This window comes from Pteropus alecto, unplaced genomic scaffold (assembly GCF_000325575.1).
Source record: "Pteropus alecto unplaced genomic scaffold, ASM32557v1 scaffold155, whole genome shotgun sequence".
NCBI lineage: Eukaryota > Metazoa > Chordata > Mammalia > Chiroptera > Pteropodidae > Pteropus > Pteropus alecto.
Window position 1 is genome coordinate 7,440,186 of NW_006438113.1, and position 20,924 is coordinate 7,461,109.

At 40.7% G+C, this 20,924-nt stretch overlaps 1 protein-coding gene across 1 annotated transcript in view; it reads left to right on the forward strand.

Moving 5' to 3' along the window:
- The window catches only part of POLR3A (RNA polymerase III subunit A), a 45,536-nt gene that overhangs the window by 16,908 nt on the left and 7,704 nt on the right, over positions 1-20,924 (forward strand). Inside the window, exons 12-27 of the mRNA XM_025049317.1 lie at positions 1,720-1,789; positions 2,210-2,337; positions 2,491-2,629; positions 3,938-4,102; positions 6,336-6,508; positions 7,825-7,936; positions 8,877-8,995; positions 10,623-10,760; positions 12,537-12,707; positions 13,624-13,737; positions 18,058-18,144; positions 18,234-18,316; positions 18,943-19,113; positions 20,160-20,253; positions 20,455-20,591; positions 20,880-20,906. Of these exons, the coding sequence (XP_024905085.1) occupies positions 1,720-1,789; positions 2,210-2,337; positions 2,491-2,629; positions 3,938-4,102; positions 6,336-6,508; positions 7,825-7,936; positions 8,877-8,995; positions 10,623-10,760; positions 12,537-12,707; positions 13,624-13,737; positions 18,058-18,144; positions 18,234-18,316; positions 18,943-19,113; positions 20,160-20,253; positions 20,455-20,591; positions 20,880-20,906 (1,928 nt within the window). The remainder of the gene's footprint in view (positions 1-1,719; positions 1,790-2,209; positions 2,338-2,490; positions 2,630-3,937; positions 4,103-6,335; positions 6,509-7,824; positions 7,937-8,876; positions 8,996-10,622; positions 10,761-12,536; positions 12,708-13,623; positions 13,738-18,057; positions 18,145-18,233; positions 18,317-18,942; positions 19,114-20,159; positions 20,254-20,454; positions 20,592-20,879; positions 20,907-20,924) is intronic.

A 20,924-nucleotide genomic window follows, 5' to 3' on the forward strand; every position in this document is an offset into this window, starting at 1 on the left:
GTGAATTAGTTTCTATAGTAGGTGGGAGGAGTGGATATTTTCTGACCTATAATGTGGGTTCCTGAGAAAAAATTATAAATGAGTACAAGTTATGAAAAGACAAGAGTGTAGCAACACCACAACTGTTGGGTATCATGGGAAAAGATGTTCTGCATAAGTAGATTTTCCTGTAGCTAAAGATTCTTTAAGCACCAATGCATTTTATTGAGCATTCTGAGTGGAAACCTTCCAAAGTGTATTACATGCTTCTTTGTCTTCTAAAGGGCACAATACACATAGTCATTTTTATAATGGCTCTTACCACCACTTTCTTTTACAAACGGTTAAGAAGTGCTCATTAGATGCTAGAGTTCAATGGTGAGGGAGACAAATGCCTGTCCTCAAGGAACTCTACTGTTGTATCATATGTCCCATTCTCTCTTGAAGCCAGTCATAGCACAGTGGTGCAAAAAGCGGAAGAGTTATATACCCAAATCTTAAACACAGCAGTTCTTTATGCTTGGCAGTTCCACATATTGGGGCTTTTTGGTTTTTTGGTCTTTTTACATGTCTGTATTTTTAGGCTTTTTTATATAATGATTATATATTATTTGTGTAGTTAAAACTAATGTTTAGAATGTTGCCGGTGATAACAGCTATCAGCCTGCAGCCAACCAGTGAGACTTTGCCGTTGACTTTGCTATTAAGGATCCATTTTGTTAGGCATTTTGTTTTAATAACATATTTCATTGGTTAAAAATGACAACAATAAAAACAGGCTCCAAGGATGTTGGGATAGAAGAATCCATAGTCACTATCTGGACAAATCCTGTCAATTTCTTTTGAGAAGTTTTTTTGCTATACTGACTCAACAATCCTGTCTCAGTGGAGCAGGTTGGGCTGTAGCTTGAATGTGGCCCAAATTGTCTAGGAAACTTTTTCAAAATATGCAAATCTCAGGCTCATGCCCTCTGCTTTCCCAGACCATTCTCTGTCTCACCCTAGAGAGATTCTCTAAACCACAAGTGAACAAATATGTCTCCCTGCCCAGTTGAAGTCTCACTGCTCTGGGAAGTGGTTCAGAAGAAGGCAGGAACAAGTCTCTGCTCTGGGCGAGAGAGCCCAGAAAACCCACAAGTGCACAGTAGCATCTCTGCATCAAGACTTGAACAGATGCAGTCTGATGCACAGAACCACCTTTAAATTTACCTATATAGTGAACAACTAGCATGTTTTTTTTTCCTAGTGTGGCACTTGTTAAATTTTAGTTAAATCTTTTTGTTGAATTGTTTGTTGTTAGAACCTAATGTCTTAAGAGAAATTTAACAGTTCTGCTATTGCTACGGAGAAGTGTGGAATTGATTCACTTGAAAGATAACACAGTACTAATTCATAGAAATGAATTTTCTTTGGAGAAATACAGTTATTAACAACAATAAAGTCTTGCATGGTTGAGTTCTTTATAGAAATCCAAAAGAACTTCACTCAGTATTTTATTTTAGTGTTGGTAGAAACCTCTGACGTCAATCTTGCTTGAATTTTTTCTTTCCCCTTGACAGATGGAAGAACTGCAAGTTAGTGACAAAGCTGGGATTAAGACCCGTGGCTTCTGTTTCTCAGCCTCATCTTTTCTGCTACTCTCTATTTATTCATAACAATTCATAGTCTTTATCGTGCAGATCTTTGGACTGCATCATGCTTTTTAGAATGGCTAACTTATTGTGTTTATTTTTCCTTCAGACTAAAGCAAATCTTGTAACCCCAAGGAATGGAGAACCACTGATTGCTGCTATTCAGGATTTTCTAACAGGTGAGTTTGTGAAATTAACGTGAAAGGAGATTGGAACACGGTGATTCTCATTCACAGTGGTTTCATGTGATTACTTGAAAAGCTATTTAATTGCCTGCGTTTAATTCTATTGTTTGTTTACTAAGTTTAACTGTGAACCTACTTGAGATATTTAGTATAGGTTGATTGAATTGAATCATGGAATCAACAAGTCTATTAAGCTTCTACCATAGACTAGACATTTTTCTAATCACCAGGACTACAGCTGTGAGTAAAAGTCCCCTTGTGGAGCTTGGATTCTAGTTAAAGGACAGAGCCAATAAGCAGCTGTATGTTTTAAGTCACTTTTTTAGTAATAGTACAAATTTATCTTAAAATCGAAACATGATTTCCTCACAGTTTCATTCCTTTTGCGTGTGTGTCATTTCTTAACATTCTTAGGTGCCTATCTTCTCACTCTTAAGGATACTTTCTTTGACCGAGCCAAGGCTTGCCAAATCATTGCTTCAATATTGGTTGGCAAGGATGAGAAAATTAAAGTTCGCCTCCCACCCCCTACAATATTAAAGGTTTGTACAAGAGGTGTGTGTGTATCTGCGTGCATGTACCTGTGCTGCTACTGGGTTTGAGTATGATTGCTGTACAGTCTTACTTTATTTGCATGATGGGTGTTTGAGGCCAGGCTCGGCCAGCTGATGCTCTGACTTTCTTTCCTCCTTCAGCCTGTCACCCTGTGGACAGGAAAGCAGATCTTCAGTGTCATCCTCAGACCTAGTGATGACAATCCAGTGAGGGCCAACCTCCGAACCAAGGGCAAGCAGTACTGTGGCAAAGGAGAAGATCTCTGTATCAATGATTCCTGTGAGTTAAAGCAATGGGATGGGGGAGAGGGGACAGAAAAACAAATGACCAATAACTTACCTTCACCTAAGGAGCAAATTCAGTTTCTCTAAGACCTTAGCCTAAAGCAGGAAGTTTGTTCTTCAGGGAAATGTAGCTAATGTTTCTCCTCTCAGATATGATTCTCCAGTTCTCTAAAAGGTAGAGATCCTGTAGAAATGTGATCCAGTGATTAGAATATTCTTCTCTAAATGTGTTTTGTCTTAAGTGACTGGTTACTGTCATTTAATTCAATTTCCTTTATTCTGCCATTGATAAGGGTATCATTTAAGGTATATAATTTATTATTTCATATCCAAAAAATGTGTTCATTGACCAAAAGTATGACTAAAAAGTTTTAAAAGATGAACTTTTTTCACCTGCCTCACCTGGTCATTGGATTTTATGATAACATGAAGATCAAGTGTAACGGTGAGAGTATTTAAATGCAAGCCATCTTAGTCATCTAGACTAATTCAACCCAAAATATGGTCCATAGACCAATGCCATTCAGCCAGCATTTACTTTCTGGTACAGGCTCCTTAGTTCATCCCAGACCGCTAAGAAGCAGATCCCCAAGAGGCTACTTTGAGTAGCACTTTTAGAATGGGCTTTGCTAGCAAGGCTTTGTCACAAGAAATGGATCTCCAGGACTCGGCACTGAAGAACTGAACTGCAGAGTCTCTCTGAAGGTCAAAGTTCCTACTGTCTTGTAATGAAGAGTAAATATTTTGAAGAGCACTGATTTTTCTCAGGTTTATAACCATTCCTTTGAAAACAAACACTCTTATCTTTTAGATGTTTTGGCTTCTTATTTTAGACTGTATTTTGTTTTTTTCTGGATTTGAATTTCATTTTGTTATTGTATAGGCTATTCATGGTGGTGCCACTCTTAGTTTTTAGTACCTTAGTTGAATAACAGAGTGCTCTACACTTTGTTTACAAAGTGCTTTGCTGTGCATAATTTTATTGATGCCCAAAATGTCCCCACAATGTCAAGATGACAGGTGCTCAGTATTGTCAACTACAGTTCACAGATTAAGAGAATAAGGGTCAACTACTACATTTCAGAATTAGGACTAAAAGGTAACTAACTGAGCCTTTCGTGCTTTTTTAAAGTCCCCTAGATTTCTTTTCTCAAAAAAAAAATTTTTTTAAGGAAAATATCTATTTGGTCTGCTTTAACTTTCAACATGGAAACAGATTTTTTTCAACTAAACCTTGTTTTGGAATGAAGCAGTGTAATAAATAATTATTTGTTTAACAGCATAATCATTGTTATCCTTCCAGACGTTACTATCCAGAATAGCGAGTTGATGAGTGGCAGCATGGACAAAGGAACGCTGGGATCAGGATCCAAGAACAATATTTTTTACATTTTGCTGCGAGACTGGGGGCAGAATGAAGCTGCCGATGCCATGTCACGGCTTGCCAGGCTGGCTCCTGTCTATCTCTGTGAGTATCTCAGCATCTTTATTTTATTGTAGTAGTCGTTGGGATTTAAGGAGTTTTTTCTACTGTTTCTTCTACTCTTGTTTTATCCACCCTGAACACTTACACAGAAAAAGGGTTACTTATTCAAGCTAAATCATATATGCTTTTCTTAATGAAATTAATTCAATACTAACTAGTTTGACTGAAGGTTTGAATTTGCTTTTCAGTTCTCTTCTCAAAATTTATAGTAGCTCCCTGTTGTCTGCCAGGCAGGATTGTGTTATATAAAGGGCCCTTTGTGGGCTGCTTCCAAGGTACCTGTGCACTCACTGGCGCCCTCTGGACCTTCGATGATTCAGTCCTACAAGGTTATTTAATATTTTCCTGCCTTCCTTGAACTGTCTTATTTCCTTTGTTTGCTCATGCTTTGAGCAAGCTCTGAGTGGAGAGTCTTCTGCATGCCTGGAAATATCTTTAGTCTACTCTTATACTTGATTGATTCTTTGGCTGGCTATAGAATTCTAGATTGAAAATTATTTTCCCTCGGAATTTTGAAAGTATTGCTCTACTCTATAATAGCTTTCAGGGTTTTTGTTAACATGTATTTCTGTTCTTATTCCCAAGTTTTTGTATTTGAATTGTTTTTATTCTGAAAGCTTTGAGAATCTTTTCTTTGTTTTTGGTGTTCTGAAAGTCCACAATGGTACATCCTTGGTATGGGTCTTTTATCATTCATTGTGCTAAGCGCTCTGTAAACGATTGTAATATGCAACTATGTGTTCTTAATTTCTAGAAATTTTCTTATATTATTTTTCTGATAATTTTCTTTCTGATAATTTTGTTCTTTCTTTTTAGAATTTCTGTTAATTACCTACTAAGATTCTCTGATTTTATCTTCTTGTCCTTGTTGTCCATTTCTTTGTTTTTGGATTCACTTTCTTTAAACACTTCTCTATTGATTTTAAAATATTTTTTACTATCACATATTTAATTTCCAATTACTATGCCTATTCTTGGATAATTCTTTTTTAAGGCTTCCTGTTTTTTTATCCTGATACATCTTCCTTATCACTCTGAGAGAATATAACTCAGTTTTATGTTATTGACACCCTGAATTTTTTCTTACCTTCTAGTTTTTTTTTTTTTTTTCCTATGCCTCAATCTTTCATGGTAAAGACTTTCCTTAAATATTTGGTCGTCATTGGCTATCATTCATATTTTATGAGTGAGGCACTAAAACGCTAATTAGAAATGGAGCTCATTGGCTGATGGACCTCTCAGTTCCTTGATTGAGCTGGAAGCTAGCTTTCTGATTGAGTAATTACCCAATATCCCTATCAGTAACATTTTTCTCTAGGGAGGCTTTGTTTCTCCAGAGGTATCTTCCAATCTCAGTCTCCTTTCCAAGGATAGAGACCTGGCTGCCAGGATTCTGGGAGCTGGACAGAGAAGGGAGCTTAGGGATTTTAGACATAGAATTTGAAAAGTCCCTCAGTGCCTGATTTTCAGTCATCCCCATCTTTCTGCACCTAGTATCCCCCAATCCAAAGCTTCTCTACTTCTATTTCTTGGGTGGTAAACTCTCATCTCCCACAGAGTTAAGCACCTATGGTACATTTCTCATACAGACTTTACACTATGGTTCCCTGTTTTCAGCATATACATCATTCCCAGCATCTGCAGAACTTGGTGATCTAGTTTCTGAGCCCTTCCAGGCTCATCGGTCCTCATTGTCATAACCACTTTTAGGGTATCTCCTTTCCCACTCTACTAAGCCACTCACTTCTTATGTGCCCACTTTCTACCTCTGTTAGGATTATTGATGACGTGTAGTTCTATCAAGGTGGAATTTATGTTCGTTTCTTATTCTCTGTGTTTTGGAATGATTTATGAAAAGAAAAACAGGGGTTTTCGGGTGTGAGCATAAAGGTTCCTGTGATGCTGTCTTAGAAACAGACAGAAGTCAGATGGCTTCCTTTCTATAGCTGGCGTTCTCAGGCTGCTCTTGTGTTTAATGACAGTCTGCTTGATATTATTGTTAGTTGGGATATCACCATGCTACCCCTAGATCATAAGATATGAGAAGAATTAGAGAGTCTTAGTAGTGTTTGTATAACTCCCTAGGGACTAATATAGTAATTTTTTATTTAATTGAATTATAACAAATTCTCTGAAGGTGTAAACTTGTTTCCACGTAGTGGGTTGACTAACATCCATGGCTGTCTTCCTATTCTACCTGCCAACTATTCTACAGCTAACCGTGGATTCTCAATTGGGATTGGTGATGTCACACCTGGCCAAGGATTGCTAAAGGCCAAGTATGAGTTGCTGAATGCTGGCTACAAAAAATGTGATGAGTACATTGAAGCCCTAAACACAGGCAAACTGCAGCAGCAGCCTGGTTGCACTGCTGAGGAGACTCTGGAGGTGAGTCTGGCTCTTTGGGTCATTTCAGCCACTTCATGCTCATAGGGTTGTGCTGTAAACCATGAAGGGAAAATAACAGAGGGGCGTGGGAAGAAAAGGCAGTGGTTTTAGCCTCTTGTTGGCCCTGTGCTGCTTGTGTATGTTCTCATTTGTTTAATGAGGGGAGGAGGGCCTTCAATCAGGTCCTTTATATCTTCCAGCTTTCCCATTCTAGGTGAATGTGAACAGCCCTATCTGTTCATTTGACCACATGGGGCTGCTCTTGTTCCAACATCACCTTGGGTCCCTTCTGTAAATGGTACTTGAGTGCTTCTGCCCTTTCTATTTCCAGCATCCTTTGACTAGAGACTGGCACCACAGCTTTTTGGATACAGAAGAGGGAAAATTCATGTGTGAGAGTCATATACCAGCCTGCCTCCTCATGTTTGAAACTAGGTTAGCTGAGAACTGGACCAGCACATGTCAGAATTAGAATCATCATCAGCCTCTGAGAGCCCTACATTTTCTCTAAAGCAGCCCAGGTCAGCAGACTGACTGCACCAGGGTTTTGCCTGGCTCTCTTCTGCCTCCTCAGTAGCTCAGAGCTTTCACTTACCTAAGTATGGAAGAAAGGCTCTTTAAGCAGTAAGAAATTTTCTGATGAATTGAATTTTTTAAAGCAGATTTGTGTGAGGTTGTCACCATTAGCTCACTCTTAATCTCACTTAAATCTTAAAGAGAGATGGGGAAAGAGACCTTGAGACCTCAGCAGCACTCGTTTTTAATGGAACCATGCCTTGTAAGTGATTCAGCATCCTAAGTTGCAGGTTGAGGAATAACAATCTGGATAAGCTCATGGACTGGAATATTCCTGTAGAATCACCTCATCACACGCTTAATTTGTGGGAATTCAAATGTGCGCTTGGCAAGAAAAAAACAGACAAATTTTTATAAATAGTACAAGTATTATTTTGCACTTTATACTTTATTTAGGTGTGAGTGTATATACACAGTAGTATAGATGCAGATATATTGTTGTATAGGTTCCTATACAATAAGGCATGTGCATTCTACTTCATTGCCGTCTAAAGGATTTTTCAGGGTTATTTTACTAATCATTTTTACCTTACACACTGACTTTGGAACCTTGTGGAAGATGTCAGTCTATATACATAGGGCATCCTATCCTGGTTTTCTAAGGCTCAGAAACCTCTTTTTTGGAAATCTGACATCTTTGCATAATTTTTTTCAAATTTTTTTAAATGTCAGATTGGACATTTGTGATCAGCAGAGCCAGTGAAGATGATTCCATCACACACTTTGCTTTCTCCCACCAGGCTTTGATCCTGAAGGAGCTGTCTGTGATCCGTGATCACGCTGGCAGTGCCTGCCTCCGGGAGCTGGACAAGAGCAATAGCCCCCTCACCATGGCTCTGTGTGGCTCCAAAGGTGAGTGTGTCCTCTCTGGCCACTGCTGTCATTGTATTCTCTGTGTGGCTACTGGTTCTGTTCCAGAAAATGTAAGAGTCATAAATTCAAGAAGACCTTTAATTTATAAGGGCATATCTTTTAAAATCGTATAAAGTAGACCCTAGAACAACACGGGTTTGAATCACATGGGTCCGCTTAAATGCAGATTTTTTTTTTTTTTAAATCAACCATATTTTCGATCTGTGGTTGGTAATCCACATATACAGAAGGCTGACTTAAGTTAGACATGGATTTTTTGAATCTGTGAGCCGCTGGTGTCCCTCACCCCACATTGTTCAAGAGTCAACTGCATATAGAAAGAGAATTATTTGCATTTGGGGGAGTTTAACTCTGGAAAAATTTGTTGGTAATGTGTGTGCATTTCTGAGTTTGAGGGTGCTTTGAGCTCACGCTTTAAAACAACTTCAAAAAATACCTAAGGATCTTTAAAATAATATATTTACTGATTTCTTTAACTTTGCCGCCTTACCCACCCCACCCCACCCCCACGTATTCTCCTATTTCCTGCTCCTGGTATACCCCACACCATTACCATTACCATTACCATTCCTGTGTGGAATTCCTCCCCCTGCCCCTTATGTCTAAATCATAATATCTTCCAAAATTCCAGTCTGGTTGCTGCTGTCTTCTTGAAGACTCACCTGGAAGTCTTTCCTCTGACCCTGAAGTGCTCATTTGCTCCTGGGCACCTCTAGCCCTCACTCCACCTTTTTTCTGTTACCAACAGCTCTGCCTTGTATTGTTGCAGTTCCATCTTTTACTATCCCCACACTATGAACTTATTAAGGATAAGGGGCTGTGCTATGTTGTGTTCCTGTTTTATCCTGCAGGTTTGCTTGCACTTCAGCTAATGTCATTTCAGTAAATGACTGTTAATATTCCTGACCTGCTTCCCCAGGTTCCTTCATTAACATATCACAGATGATTGCCTGTGTGGGACAGCAAGCCATCAGTGGCTCCCGAGTGCCAGATGGCTTTGAAAACAGGTCCTTGCCTCACTTTGAAAAACACTCAAAGGTAAGCAGTAGTGGATGAGGCAGAACTTTGAAGGATGTCTAGCAACAGTGCAAAAGAAAGTAACTGAAGCTCTGTGGTGGCCAACCAAGGGTCTCCTGGAGGCGGATTATAAGGGCAAGCACTGCTCAGAGTTGCTATTCTCTCTTCAACCCAAACTCAGTCGTGTAGAAGGAGGCTTGTTAAACTCAGACCTATAAAACTTGGACCAGTGCCCTCTTACATACTTTCTCTCCAAGGAGGATTACAGATTTCCCTCAAATTACCTTCAATAATTAAGACCTATAGTTACCTTATATATATGTTCAATCTGTATGCTTGTTTGGGGGCATTTTCAAAAAAGTATAAGGGTTTTAAAATAGTGATAGTATGAACCACACTGAAATGACCAGAAAATTTCAGGTTCTTCTCTCTAGAATTCTCAAACTCAACTTTTAAATGCCTTCTGAGTTCCATTATACTTGTGATTTGGGCGCTAGTGTAAGCAGAAAGGGTGGGAGACAAACCTGTGCTTGGGTTGTTCTGGGACTCAGAGTCAGGCAACTATTAAATCTGTAGTCAAGGAACTTAGAGTAGATTTGGTCATCCAGTAAATTCCACGTTTGGAGTCTCATTAAAGCACTGAGCCTCAGCTGCTCATGACCTGTGGAACTGCAGGATTTTTGTCCAGACCCTCCTGGGGAGATAGGACTGCAGTACTGAGAGTATATGGACAGCCTCTGCATCAGGTAGCCCCAGGATCAATTCAGGTCCTCTGCATGACATCAGAATTTGCTAAAGGACAGGCAGATAAGTGGTCATTGGATTGGTACCTGCCTGTACTTGTCAGGCTCAAAGTTCAAAGGCAGCCTGACCAATTTAGAGGACAGGCCGGAGGCATCCAGATTTCTCAATCCATGAACCAGCTGCCCCTTAAACAAAATAGAAGAAGCAAAAGGTTGGCCTATGCATCTAGATTGTCCTCTAAGGAACATAGACCTATCCAGATCAAAGGCCATTTGGCCATTTCACATGATGTTTTATATATGTATGTATTTTTTTACAATGTTATTGAAATCCATTTTATTTATCATAATCATTTAAAGTGTACAGTTCCAGTGACCTAGTATAGATCACAGAGTTGTGTGATCATTGCCATAATCTACTTTTAGAACATTTTCAGTGCCCCAAAATGAGCTCTCATAAACATTAGCAACACCTGGTTATGTTTTGGAGGTGGGCAGGCCCAGCCCATGGGGAGAATGTCTTTAAGGGAGTCATTTCCCAGGGAACAGGCACGATAGTGCGGTCAGTGGGAGCTCTCTGAGGTCCTTGATTGCTTGCCTGCTCGATGGGTAGCAGCCCAGGCTTTGGTTTCCCTCTCCTGAGCTACTTGCCCACCACTGGCACCAGTACCACCCCTGGCTGGGACCTCACCTTCCTTGACTTTGGTGAGGATGGGTTGTGCCAAATTGTTTCTCCTTTAGGAAAGGGTGATAAAGCCTGCCACTTCATGCACGTGTATTGGCCAGGTATACTTATAGCCTAAAAATGGGTCATTTTCTGATTTGAATGGGTTTTGGAATTGTGGACCTTGGCTCTTTTTTTTGTTTGTTTGATTTTTCTCTTTTTTTTCCCCCTACCCCTTTAGCTCCCAGCTGCCAAAGGCTTTGTGGCTAATAGCTTTTATTCTGGTTTGACACCAACCGAGTTTTTCTTTCACACAATGGCTGGCCGGGAAGGTCTGGTCGACACAGCCGTAAAGACAGCTGAAACAGGATACATGCAGGTAACTTGAAGCAATGCAGGCCGTTAGCAACAGAGTGAGACGGGGCTCTGTGGGTTTTGACTGTTGAGTGTTTACACATTTTGTACATGAACTATAATGTATCTGGTCTTGGTATTTAAATAGAAAAATCAAGAAACATAGGTGCTCTGGAAATAAATAACAAAAAAGGTAATGTTAATGTTCCAAATCATGCTGTGTACCTCAAGTTTTCAAGACTGGGCCAAAACCACACATACCGAGGCTCCACTAGAGGAGAACATGGACTGGAGGTGCATCCTGGGACTTGCTGTGGAACCTCACTGAGCCTCTGTTTCCAGTACATGAAAATGGGAGTGACAGTATAGACCTCCTGATTATTGAGAGGACTCTGCTTCTCACTTTAAACTATTTATGTAACTCATTAGTGTCATTCCAATTGATTCTATGAACCTATTCCAGTGCCCACAGGAAGGCATGAAAGGATGACTCTTTCTCCACTGTTTGTACAGTTCTAAGATAATAGGTTCAAGTGGACAGGGCTAAACTAGAGGTTTTCCTATGCCTGTCAAAGATACTTCTAATGGGAGAGGAGTAGAAATACATTCCTACTTTTTTCTCCCATAAGACCACAAGCATAGGACTTTTTTTTTCTGCGGTCTAATTTTTACTTCTACCCTGTGTGGTCTATAATCTATGTTGTTGTTTTTTTAATATCATTGTTTTTGTCTACTTCCAACACCAGATGAAGTTAACACTCTAAGTTGCTGGACCATAAACTTGCATGGCTTTGTGTCCCTTTTCTCCCCACTGTGTTCCCAGTTTGAGAAGCATAGTCTTTTGCATTCTGGGAAACCAGCATTGAAAATCCAGAGATATGAATGAGTGAGCCAGAATAAACAAGGTTGACGAGGGTGAAAATGGACTTTGGTCAGTAGACACCTATTTTCATAACCTCTTTTGTGCCTCGTATGTTATTACTGATACTTCCTTTTTAATCATCTTTTGATGGGAAATTGCCCTTCAGTTTTGGAGTGTGCTGCTGTTGTCAGAAACCCAACAGACTGAAATGCTTTTACCACTTTTGCCAGGATGTCTTTTGACTCTGCTTTTTGTCTTTACCTTTTTGGAGTAGAGAGTATGACTTTCCCAGAGCAATGTGTTACCCTAGAACAAATTGGTTCTGGCATGAGGGATTTTTGTTTTGAAGTTGCCTAGAGGAAAATTTCTTTCTCTTTAATTCACTGAGCCACCATCACATTGCTGGCTAGAGTGTGTTCTGCTGGTGGAAGGTTTTCCCTAAGCAGGTTTGAGAAATGGCTGCTGCCTGCTGATTCAAACACAATGCTCTCCCTGTTCTCTCTTCTTTCCTCTGTGTCCCAAAAGAGGGTCTGCACCTGATCCTCTGTAATTCATTTTGAAGTCCACAGGGGTCCTAGATTAAGTTGTGTTTAGAAATACAAAGCTATTGCATTAATTTATACCTTAGGGAACAAGAGGGAAGGCCAAGCAGACTAGAAAAACAGTGTTTGCATAGTCCTTTGAGGGTGATGGAGTTTAAATTGCATGTATTCTAAAATACACTTAAGGGCTGGAGGTTGGAACATATTCTAAATCCCCCTAGACAGGCTAGTGAGGCGCTCTTGGGGTCAGGGGAATCTTTTTAAGGGATTTCTAATGTTTTTATGTGATTAAAGTGTTAGTAACCTTGAAACTTAGAGTTGCAAATCTCATCCTCTGTACATGTGACTAGTCTCCTCAAAGCATCTGAGCTTTGTTTTTTCTCTTTTTTCCCTCTAGAGAAGGCTCGTAAAGTCCCTTGAAGATCTTTGCTCACAATATGATTTAACAGTTCGAAGCTCTACGGGTGATATTATCCAGTTCATTTATGGAGGAGATGGCTTAGATCCTGCAGCTATGGAGGGAAAAGACGAACCCTTGGAGTTTAAAAGAGTTCTGGACAACATCAAAGTAAGACTTAGCATTATATCTGGGGTTAGAGTGTTTTCGAGGGCATTTCTTTAGAACGGAGGTACCCTTTGGAATATCACACACAGTTAATGCTCAGTCATATCTACCCAACCACTGGGTCAATATTTTTCTTTTTTGTGTTACTCTGCATAATTTTCCCAAATACTAAAGGAAAAATATTTTCTCAATTTCAAAGTCTAGTTATTGGTAGTAACCAAATGCCAGGAGAAGAGGGCTTTGGTTTCTCTTTGTCCAGTAAAGTGTAATAGATGCCAGTGTTATAAGTCATGAGTATTGAGAAGCAGACACATTTCACATACTTCAACTGGGGGTATAATTTAGAACAACCATTTTGGGAAGCTAGTTTGACAATACTGATCTGAATTTAAATGTGGGTACCTTTTGACCCAGTGGTTCTACAGAAAAGATCTGCCCTACAGAAAAGATCTAAATGTGCCGAGTGTGTTTCCAGCATTGTTTATAGTATAGGCAAGCCATCAACGGAGGATAGCTCAGATACATAATGGTCTGCCTGTACATTAGGATGACATGCAGCCATTAAAACTGGGGAAAATTCCATGAGCTAGGGAATGGAGAAGATTTTTCACTCTTGAAATGTTTAGGGTTTTTTAAAACAACAATCTGGGGTTGGGTAAAGGTTGGGGAGTAATGGAACAAAACTCACTGAACAACCCAGAAGCCTTGGTATAATAAGATGGAGTATTAGTTTTCCCTGTTTTCGCCTTCACGTTAAAGGTAAAGTCTAAAATTTATTTTGAAGGGAAAAAACATCACAGGTTGCTAAAAGCTAACTCTGACTAAGGTCGTTTTGTCTCTTATAAATTCTCTCATTTAATACTGCTTTCTTCTTCACCACCCCCACACATCACACTGTTCCCTGTTTTTAATACTTGAGGCAGTCTTCCCGTGTCAGAGCGAACCTGCTCTCAGTAAAAACGAACTGATCCTGACCACTGAGTCGATCATGAAGAAGAACGAGTTCCTTTGCTGCCAGGACAGCTTCCTGCAGGTATGCTCCAGGGTGGTAGTCTTACCCGGCTTGGCTGTCTCAAAAAAATAGTTTGCCAAGTGCCGGCAGGTGAATTTTATAAGCTGAGGGGTTTTATGTAAGTGTTTCTTTGTTAAAAAATTCAATAATGGCCTAGGCAAAATCTTACAAGCCAATACGAAGAATTTATCTCGTGTCTTTCTTAGTTTATTATCTTTTACACAAGTGTTTCCCTGTTAGAAGAAAAATGCTTTAGCTAGAGAACTAAATTTTTAAAAATCCTATCCATATGAACACCCTTCTTATCCTGTGGAGTAGCTCTCTCCTCAGTCATTCTGAATCCTACTAATTTTTATTAGTAGTGGTATTTTAATACCATTTATTTTAAATTGTTCCTTCTCTTAACCATAGTATGGATCAGAAATCCATGGATTCAGCCTTCCTTTTTTTTCCAGGGAGCTGTTATGTTACATTGATATCTTAAGGTTTTTTAGCTAGTTTGTTTTTGTTTTACTCATTTCACTGACCTGCTCAAGCGGCTCCTGTTTAGAGTTATGGTTGTGATCAAAAGCAAAAGGATGCGGAAATCAGTAAATGGTTTTTTTGTGTGTGTGCTGATTGGTAATTCAAATGCAGCACAAAATCAGCAAGAATGTATCTTTCAGTATATCAAAAATAAAAATCACAAAGTGAAACTTTAAAAACAATTAAGGAAGCCCTTTCCTCCTTTCTTTTTTATATTGAGGTATGAACGGTGAAAAAGAGACTCTTCTAGACTTTAATATGTTTAAAGTCAAGATTAAAACAATAGCTTTAATATGGGTAAAATCAAGAGTGTGACTAGATTGAGTGCCTTTGTTTTTATTCCACAGATTTTTTTTTAACAAATTAGGATTGTAATTTGGTTTTTCTACATAATTATATTTACTTATTTGTTTCTCTGTTTATCCTTGAAGACCTTAACTGAGACAGGCTATGAGAAATATAATGAGGTAACGCACTTAGCATGCTGTGACTGCTGAGCATAAAGGAGTGAGTTCTAGCAATGCTCCAGCTATTTGCCAGCACTGGAGACAACAAATTTCCATCCCAGTGCTGGCAAACACAACTTCTCTATTCATCATTTTGGACTGGTTCCTTTCTTGCCTTTGACAAGGTTTAACGGGTGACCCACTGACCAGCAGTATTTATTCAGCAAGCACTTGTTCAGCCATCATTATGTCACATGCCATGTCGATCCCAGGAACACAAAGATGGCCAAACATGTCCTTGCCCTCCAGTGGCTCACAGTTTGCCAAGAAGGTTCAAAATCCACTGGCCAGATAGATTTGTCTGAGCCCCTGAAATGTTCTCTGGCCCTATCCTACGCCAGAGCTGAGGCAGCAGAGGCAGCTCCTGAGTGGCATTGAGCACTGGCCCTGCCAGAGTCCGGTGCCCATGCTCACAGACATACTATAGCATGAGTGTGAGACTTCGCTGGTTAATCGTGTGACTAATTGCCTGCCAGTTGCCATGTTTTGAGTTCCCTGTAGTATGCATGGGTTGATTTAGCTGAAGACTTACTAGCTTATTTCAGTTTTTATTTTTTCAAAATGAGCTTTTTTTTTTAACCTCTAGAATATCTAACTTTTGTGTAAAGAAAGTCATTCATTTCAGCAAAGCCACTGGAATCTAGTCCCTATGGGTGGCAGCTGAAAGATTGCATTTCCAGTTCTTAAGGTGGGCGGGGGTGATGGTTTTAGGTTTGTGCTCTCTATTCCTATGTGTGCAAAGTTCCTCAGAGATGAAAATCACCCGGGTCTGCTCGTCCTCGTTCTGGGTTCCCTGCATCAACAGGTGGGGCAGCCTTTAACACCTGGTGATCAAATGGCAACGTCTGAGCCAAAAGAGCTTTCAGGAGCTTGCCATAAAGGACATAACAACAGCTAGACAACTAGGCTGGGGGAGGAAGCTACCAATGCGAAAGAAGCTCTTTACACTGAATGATACAGAAGAAAAGTTAAATGGCAGCAGGTATTAATGCCTCTGCATATTCCTACTGTTAAACAGAGTCATGCCAGGAGAGATCGCTCCACTGCCCTCTACAGTTCTAGTTTCCTCCTCTGGTTCGCAATAACTGGCTATATCTGAAAATGCAGTCTCAAACTCGTAATTAGTAAGTAAGCCTGGAGAGTTTCTCTTTAAAAAAAGCCTCTCGAGAATTTTCAAGTTTTTGCAAATTAATAAAAGCCCTATCTGTATAGAATGATGGCTGAGTGGCACAGTAACCCTGTGTGTATCTCCACGCTTTTTCAGTGAGAAGAAGGGCAGTCATGAGAAAGCTGTGTTCATGAACAAGAGATAGCCAAGGTATGGTAGACCCGCCCCCCAGGTAGCTCCTTGGTCACCTGGACTCCTAAGAGACAGACTGAAACTCTTAATGGGCAGAAAATACATTGCAGAAACCCCTGCCCCAAGAGCAGACTACTTTCTACCCGAGAGTAGGAAGATCTGACATCGTGAAGAAGCTTGTCACCTTAGCCACACCCCTGACCTCCTCCAGCCCCTCGGTGCCTTCTACTCTAGAGTGATGGGGCTGATGCCATGCCACCTCATGGGAAGGTCTCACTGAATCAGGCAGCAGCAGACTGGGAAGGGTCCATGAGCCATGGACTGTTTTACTTTCAAAAAAGGTAGTACTAGAAATTACTAGATAGTCTGTGGAAGGCTAAAGAAATTTACTTTTGCAGGGTTAGGAGAGAACTGGGTCAGTAAGTGTTAAGCTTTCTACAGGTGCCTTATAGAGTTTAGTTTTTGCAAAAGTAGGTTTCTGATTTAGTCTGCTTTTTAAAACACTGGTTTCAGACAAAACTTGAGGCTTTTTCAGCTATGTGATACTGACTACATATGGGACAGGGCATGCTGCTCTTCTCCTTAGGAGCCCCTCAGCGAACCTTAGGATGGAGAAACAAGGCCTCGTGAGGCACTATATGGTCCACCATATACTCAGGCCAGCTCACCATTCTGTCCATGTGTGTGGATCTGTCCTCAGCCAGCTACATAGAGCAGCCGGATGCCTACAGTTGGCCAGAGTGCCATTCATGCTCACTGTCACCATGATCTATCTAAAACCATTGAGGGAAATCATAATTCCCAGAAAGCTGCTTGAGGGGAAGTGTACTCTGTTCACTCTCCCCATATTCTCGCCTGGATAAAATCAGCAGCTGGGCCAGCATTGCCTCTGCTGTGACCTCTGAAGGACTGCTGCTACCACATGGTGTGCACCATCAGCTCACCTGAGAAGTACTCAGAGTTAGTACCACAGGGCTGATGTGTGGCCCCATGGGAGGAAGATTTTGGTACACGTAGCTCATCAAAGCACACCACACCATCTCCCCTCTGTAAGCACTCCCCAAAAAGGAGGTGCTGGCCAATCCTGGTTCTAGGAATGACTACAGGGCTGAGTTTATTTCACAGACACACAATCAGTTATAAAACAGATGGGTTTTCCTTTTTGAATGATTGCTAGTAAACTTCAAGTCAGGTGTGTAGCCTCTAGCTCTACCCTATGGACCCAGCACATGATGCACTTTTCACTTTCCTTGCTCCATTTTGTTGCTGTCCCGAGGCTTAGACTACTGTTCTTAAGTTCAGCAAGAAGAGCAAATATACCGATGTTTCATGTCTAGCTTTGAGAGTGGTTTCCAGGAATCCTTCCAAAGTTCTAATTGTGTATGGGAAGAGAGTATGAGACTGGGGGTGTAAAGCAGAGATGAGAGACGGAGGAAGAGAAGCTGGGTTTAGGAGCGTTTCCTTTGAAATAAAGAAAGCTCAGAACATGTGTTCGAAATGTATATATGTCTATGAATTTATGCTTTAGCTTGTATTTAAATTGATATAATGACTTCAGAAGAAATTCTCAAAAATTGATCAGTCTAGAGATTAAAAGTATAAATGGCACACTTCTACCTGCTCTGAGCTGTGTGAATGTGGACAGCATGGAGAGCAGAAGAGAAAGTAGCAGATATAAAGGCTTATCCTGGTGTGACTCTCATGTGCCATGGACGGGCGGCATAGTGGGACTGGGAGAGTGGCTGGTACGTGCCATTGCTGAGTCATCATTGGAGTAAAAAGGCCTTAGAAATACCTAAAACAATAAGTTATGTGGCCAGGGTGTGGATGGTGTGGTGTATTCCTTGGAAAAACATTTTGTTTCAGAACCTATATCCATATTATGTCTCTAATAGTATATATTCAGCTGTCACTAAAATATGGACTCCTGTTACTAAAGTTTATAAAATGCATTGTGGCATCTGAATTACTAGGAAATATACAACTGATGTTTGCTGTGTAATCTTTCAGGAAATAAAAAAATTCATCAAGGGGGTCTCTGAGAAGATCAAGAAAACCAGAGATAAATATGGCATCAACGATAACGGCACGACAGAGGTAACGGCCTTTCCCAACAGGTTAGGAAGGACACTAAGGAATTATCAGGTGTTTCCAGCCCTAACCTGCACTTGGTTTTATTCTTCCAGCCCCGTGTGCTCTACCAGTTGGACCGGATCACCCCCACCCAAATAGAAAAGTTTCTGGAAACCTGTAGGGACAAGTACATGAGGTAGGGATGCTAATTGTCTTGGACTGCTGTGCAGTCACATGGGTCTCTCATATGCTTCCTGTTTCCCCATGGAAACAAAATCCTGCACCAGCACCACTTATTGACTCCCAGTGGTTGAACAGGTTCTGTCACCTCTTATCTAGGGATTCCAATGGGTAGATTGACGAGATGTGCCAAGATGTGGAAATAATTGCAAAGAAATTTCTGAGTGTCTCTTCCCACAGAGAAACTGCCAGTATATTTGGCAGGAGCTAGCTACTCTGTCTGCCTTCAGTACCATTTTTGCAGAGCTCTCAGATCTTCTCCATGCAATAGACGTTTGGGCCCAGTCATTGCACACTGACCACAAGTAGCCACAGTATTCACTTTCATTACTCTACCCCTCTGAGCATCACGTCCCCCTGGCTGCACGCACCTATTACTGATCTGTGCCAGGTTCTTCCTCTGTCACTAGTGCACCCCAGCTCAGTGCCAATTCCTTCCTGACCCTAATGGCAACTGCATTTTTCCTGTCAAAAAGAAATACCAGAAGCAGGGGCTCTGGTATTCCTGTCAAAAAGAAATATCAGAAGCAGGGGCTCCCCAGCAGTTTTGCCATATTTTTCATCCATATCTTTTTCTTCTAGGGCACAGATGGAGCCAGGTTCTGCAGTAGGCGCACTCTGTGCCCAGAGCATTGGTGAACCAGGCACCCAGATGACCCTGAAGACGTTCCACTTTGCAGGTGTAGCCTCCATGAACATCACCCTGGGTGTGCCCCGGATCAAAGAGATCATCAATGCTTCCAAGGCCATCAGGTGCCCTACTTCCATTTTTCTTCTGTTCCCATATTGTCTGTCATGTTTCTTGAGAAACAATGATTCTCTTAGTCACATGTGATACTCAAGTGGGCAATATCTCAAACTTTAGTGGCATGCTTGTGTTAATCATATTTCAGTTTTTAAAAACCCCCCTTGAGAAAAAATAAGTTGAAACTGTATACAGTCAAAATTGAAAAAGTAGTTCTTTGTGGCCACAGGTCACATGAAAGAGAGAAACATAAAAAACAACTGGAAAAATTATAGCAGTGTGTCACTGAAGATTTCAAACTTTCAGTGTCACGTTTCCAGTCTAACTAGGCCTAAATAATGTGTCTACCACTTGGGTTGTGGCCATATTCTGTGATTGCCGCATGATTTCATGATAAGATCTATAGGTGATCTGAAACTAGAAAAGATAAAAATACATTACAGTGCATTTGATGGCAAAATAAGGATTCACCTATGATCTGAATCTAACAAAATAACAAATAACATGAAGCGAAAGCTGCAGTTGGTTCTAGGACAGCAGCTGTGGACATCAGGGTGGCAGGAGCTCTGCCTACCTCCTCTGTATTGGTCAGATCTCTTCCAGGAATGTGTGTTCTGGGGACACCATCCAGGACAATGAGGATGGAAGCTGATGGCTAGTGGTTGGTGGAGCTAGGGATATCCTGGAAAGGAGCTGATAGGGCCGAGGGAGAGGGATGGAACAAGCTGTAACATACGAAGGGCCAATTTACTCAGGGAACAGAACTAAAATAGCTGCTTATTAGGACCAAAGAAGAAGACGTAGGTTCACTTGGTTAGGAAGAACTTTCTAAAAGTCATTTCATTCACTGGTAGAGTGGGTTATCTCATGAGCTCCTAAAATAGTAAATCCTAATGAGAATGTTGATAGGAGCATGCCCAACACACAGTGAATACTCAATAAATTGCAATTGCTTTTAACATCACAATTCTAAATAGTACTTGGATTTAACAAAGCAGTAGTCTTCAAACAGGCTTACCCTTTGCTGCATCTGTTTTTCCTTTCCTTCTCATAGCACTCCGATCATCACGGCACAGCTAGACAAGGATGATGATGCAGATTATGCTCGCCTTGTGAAAGGGAGAATTGAGAAAACCCTCTTGGGAGAGGTAAGGAGAAATCTTTCTTAATAACAAGAAAACTACATCAGCAGCATTGCAAGGAAGTCTAAAAACCAGATGGCAGTAGATATACCAGTCAGTGTGTCCATACTACTCTATGTCCTTAAAAAAAAAAAAAACAGCAAGCATTGAATGCTCTTAGGAAAGGGGAAGGTGACTGATTAACGTTCTAATCTTCTGACACTACAGATTTCAGAGTATATTGAAGAAGTGTTTCTTCCTGATGATTGCTTTATTCTCGTCAAGCTCTCCCTGGAACGGATTAGACTTCTGAGACTGGAAGTGAGTCACGTAATTAAATGTGTAGAGGAAGTCATCCTCTGTTAGTCCCAAGATAGGCACTGATAAACTAGAGCAGGAGCAAAGCAAGACCCAAGAAGCATTGCAGATGCTTTCTTTTGGTTGCCGTTCTGTGTGAGTCTGCTGTCCCTTCACATTCTTTCTTACTAAACCTGACTGACACAGACACACACAGGAAATTAGTTGAAATTTTGTGTAGGCCACAACACCCATTCACTGTGACAAAGTATTACAATAATTGGTGTCCTTTCCATCTTCCCAGTGTCTAGAAGGACCATAGGGCTGGCCGTGTCTTACATATCTGTGGCCCCCAGCACCCAGCACAGCACCTGTCTAGCTCAGTAAATGTTTTTGGATAG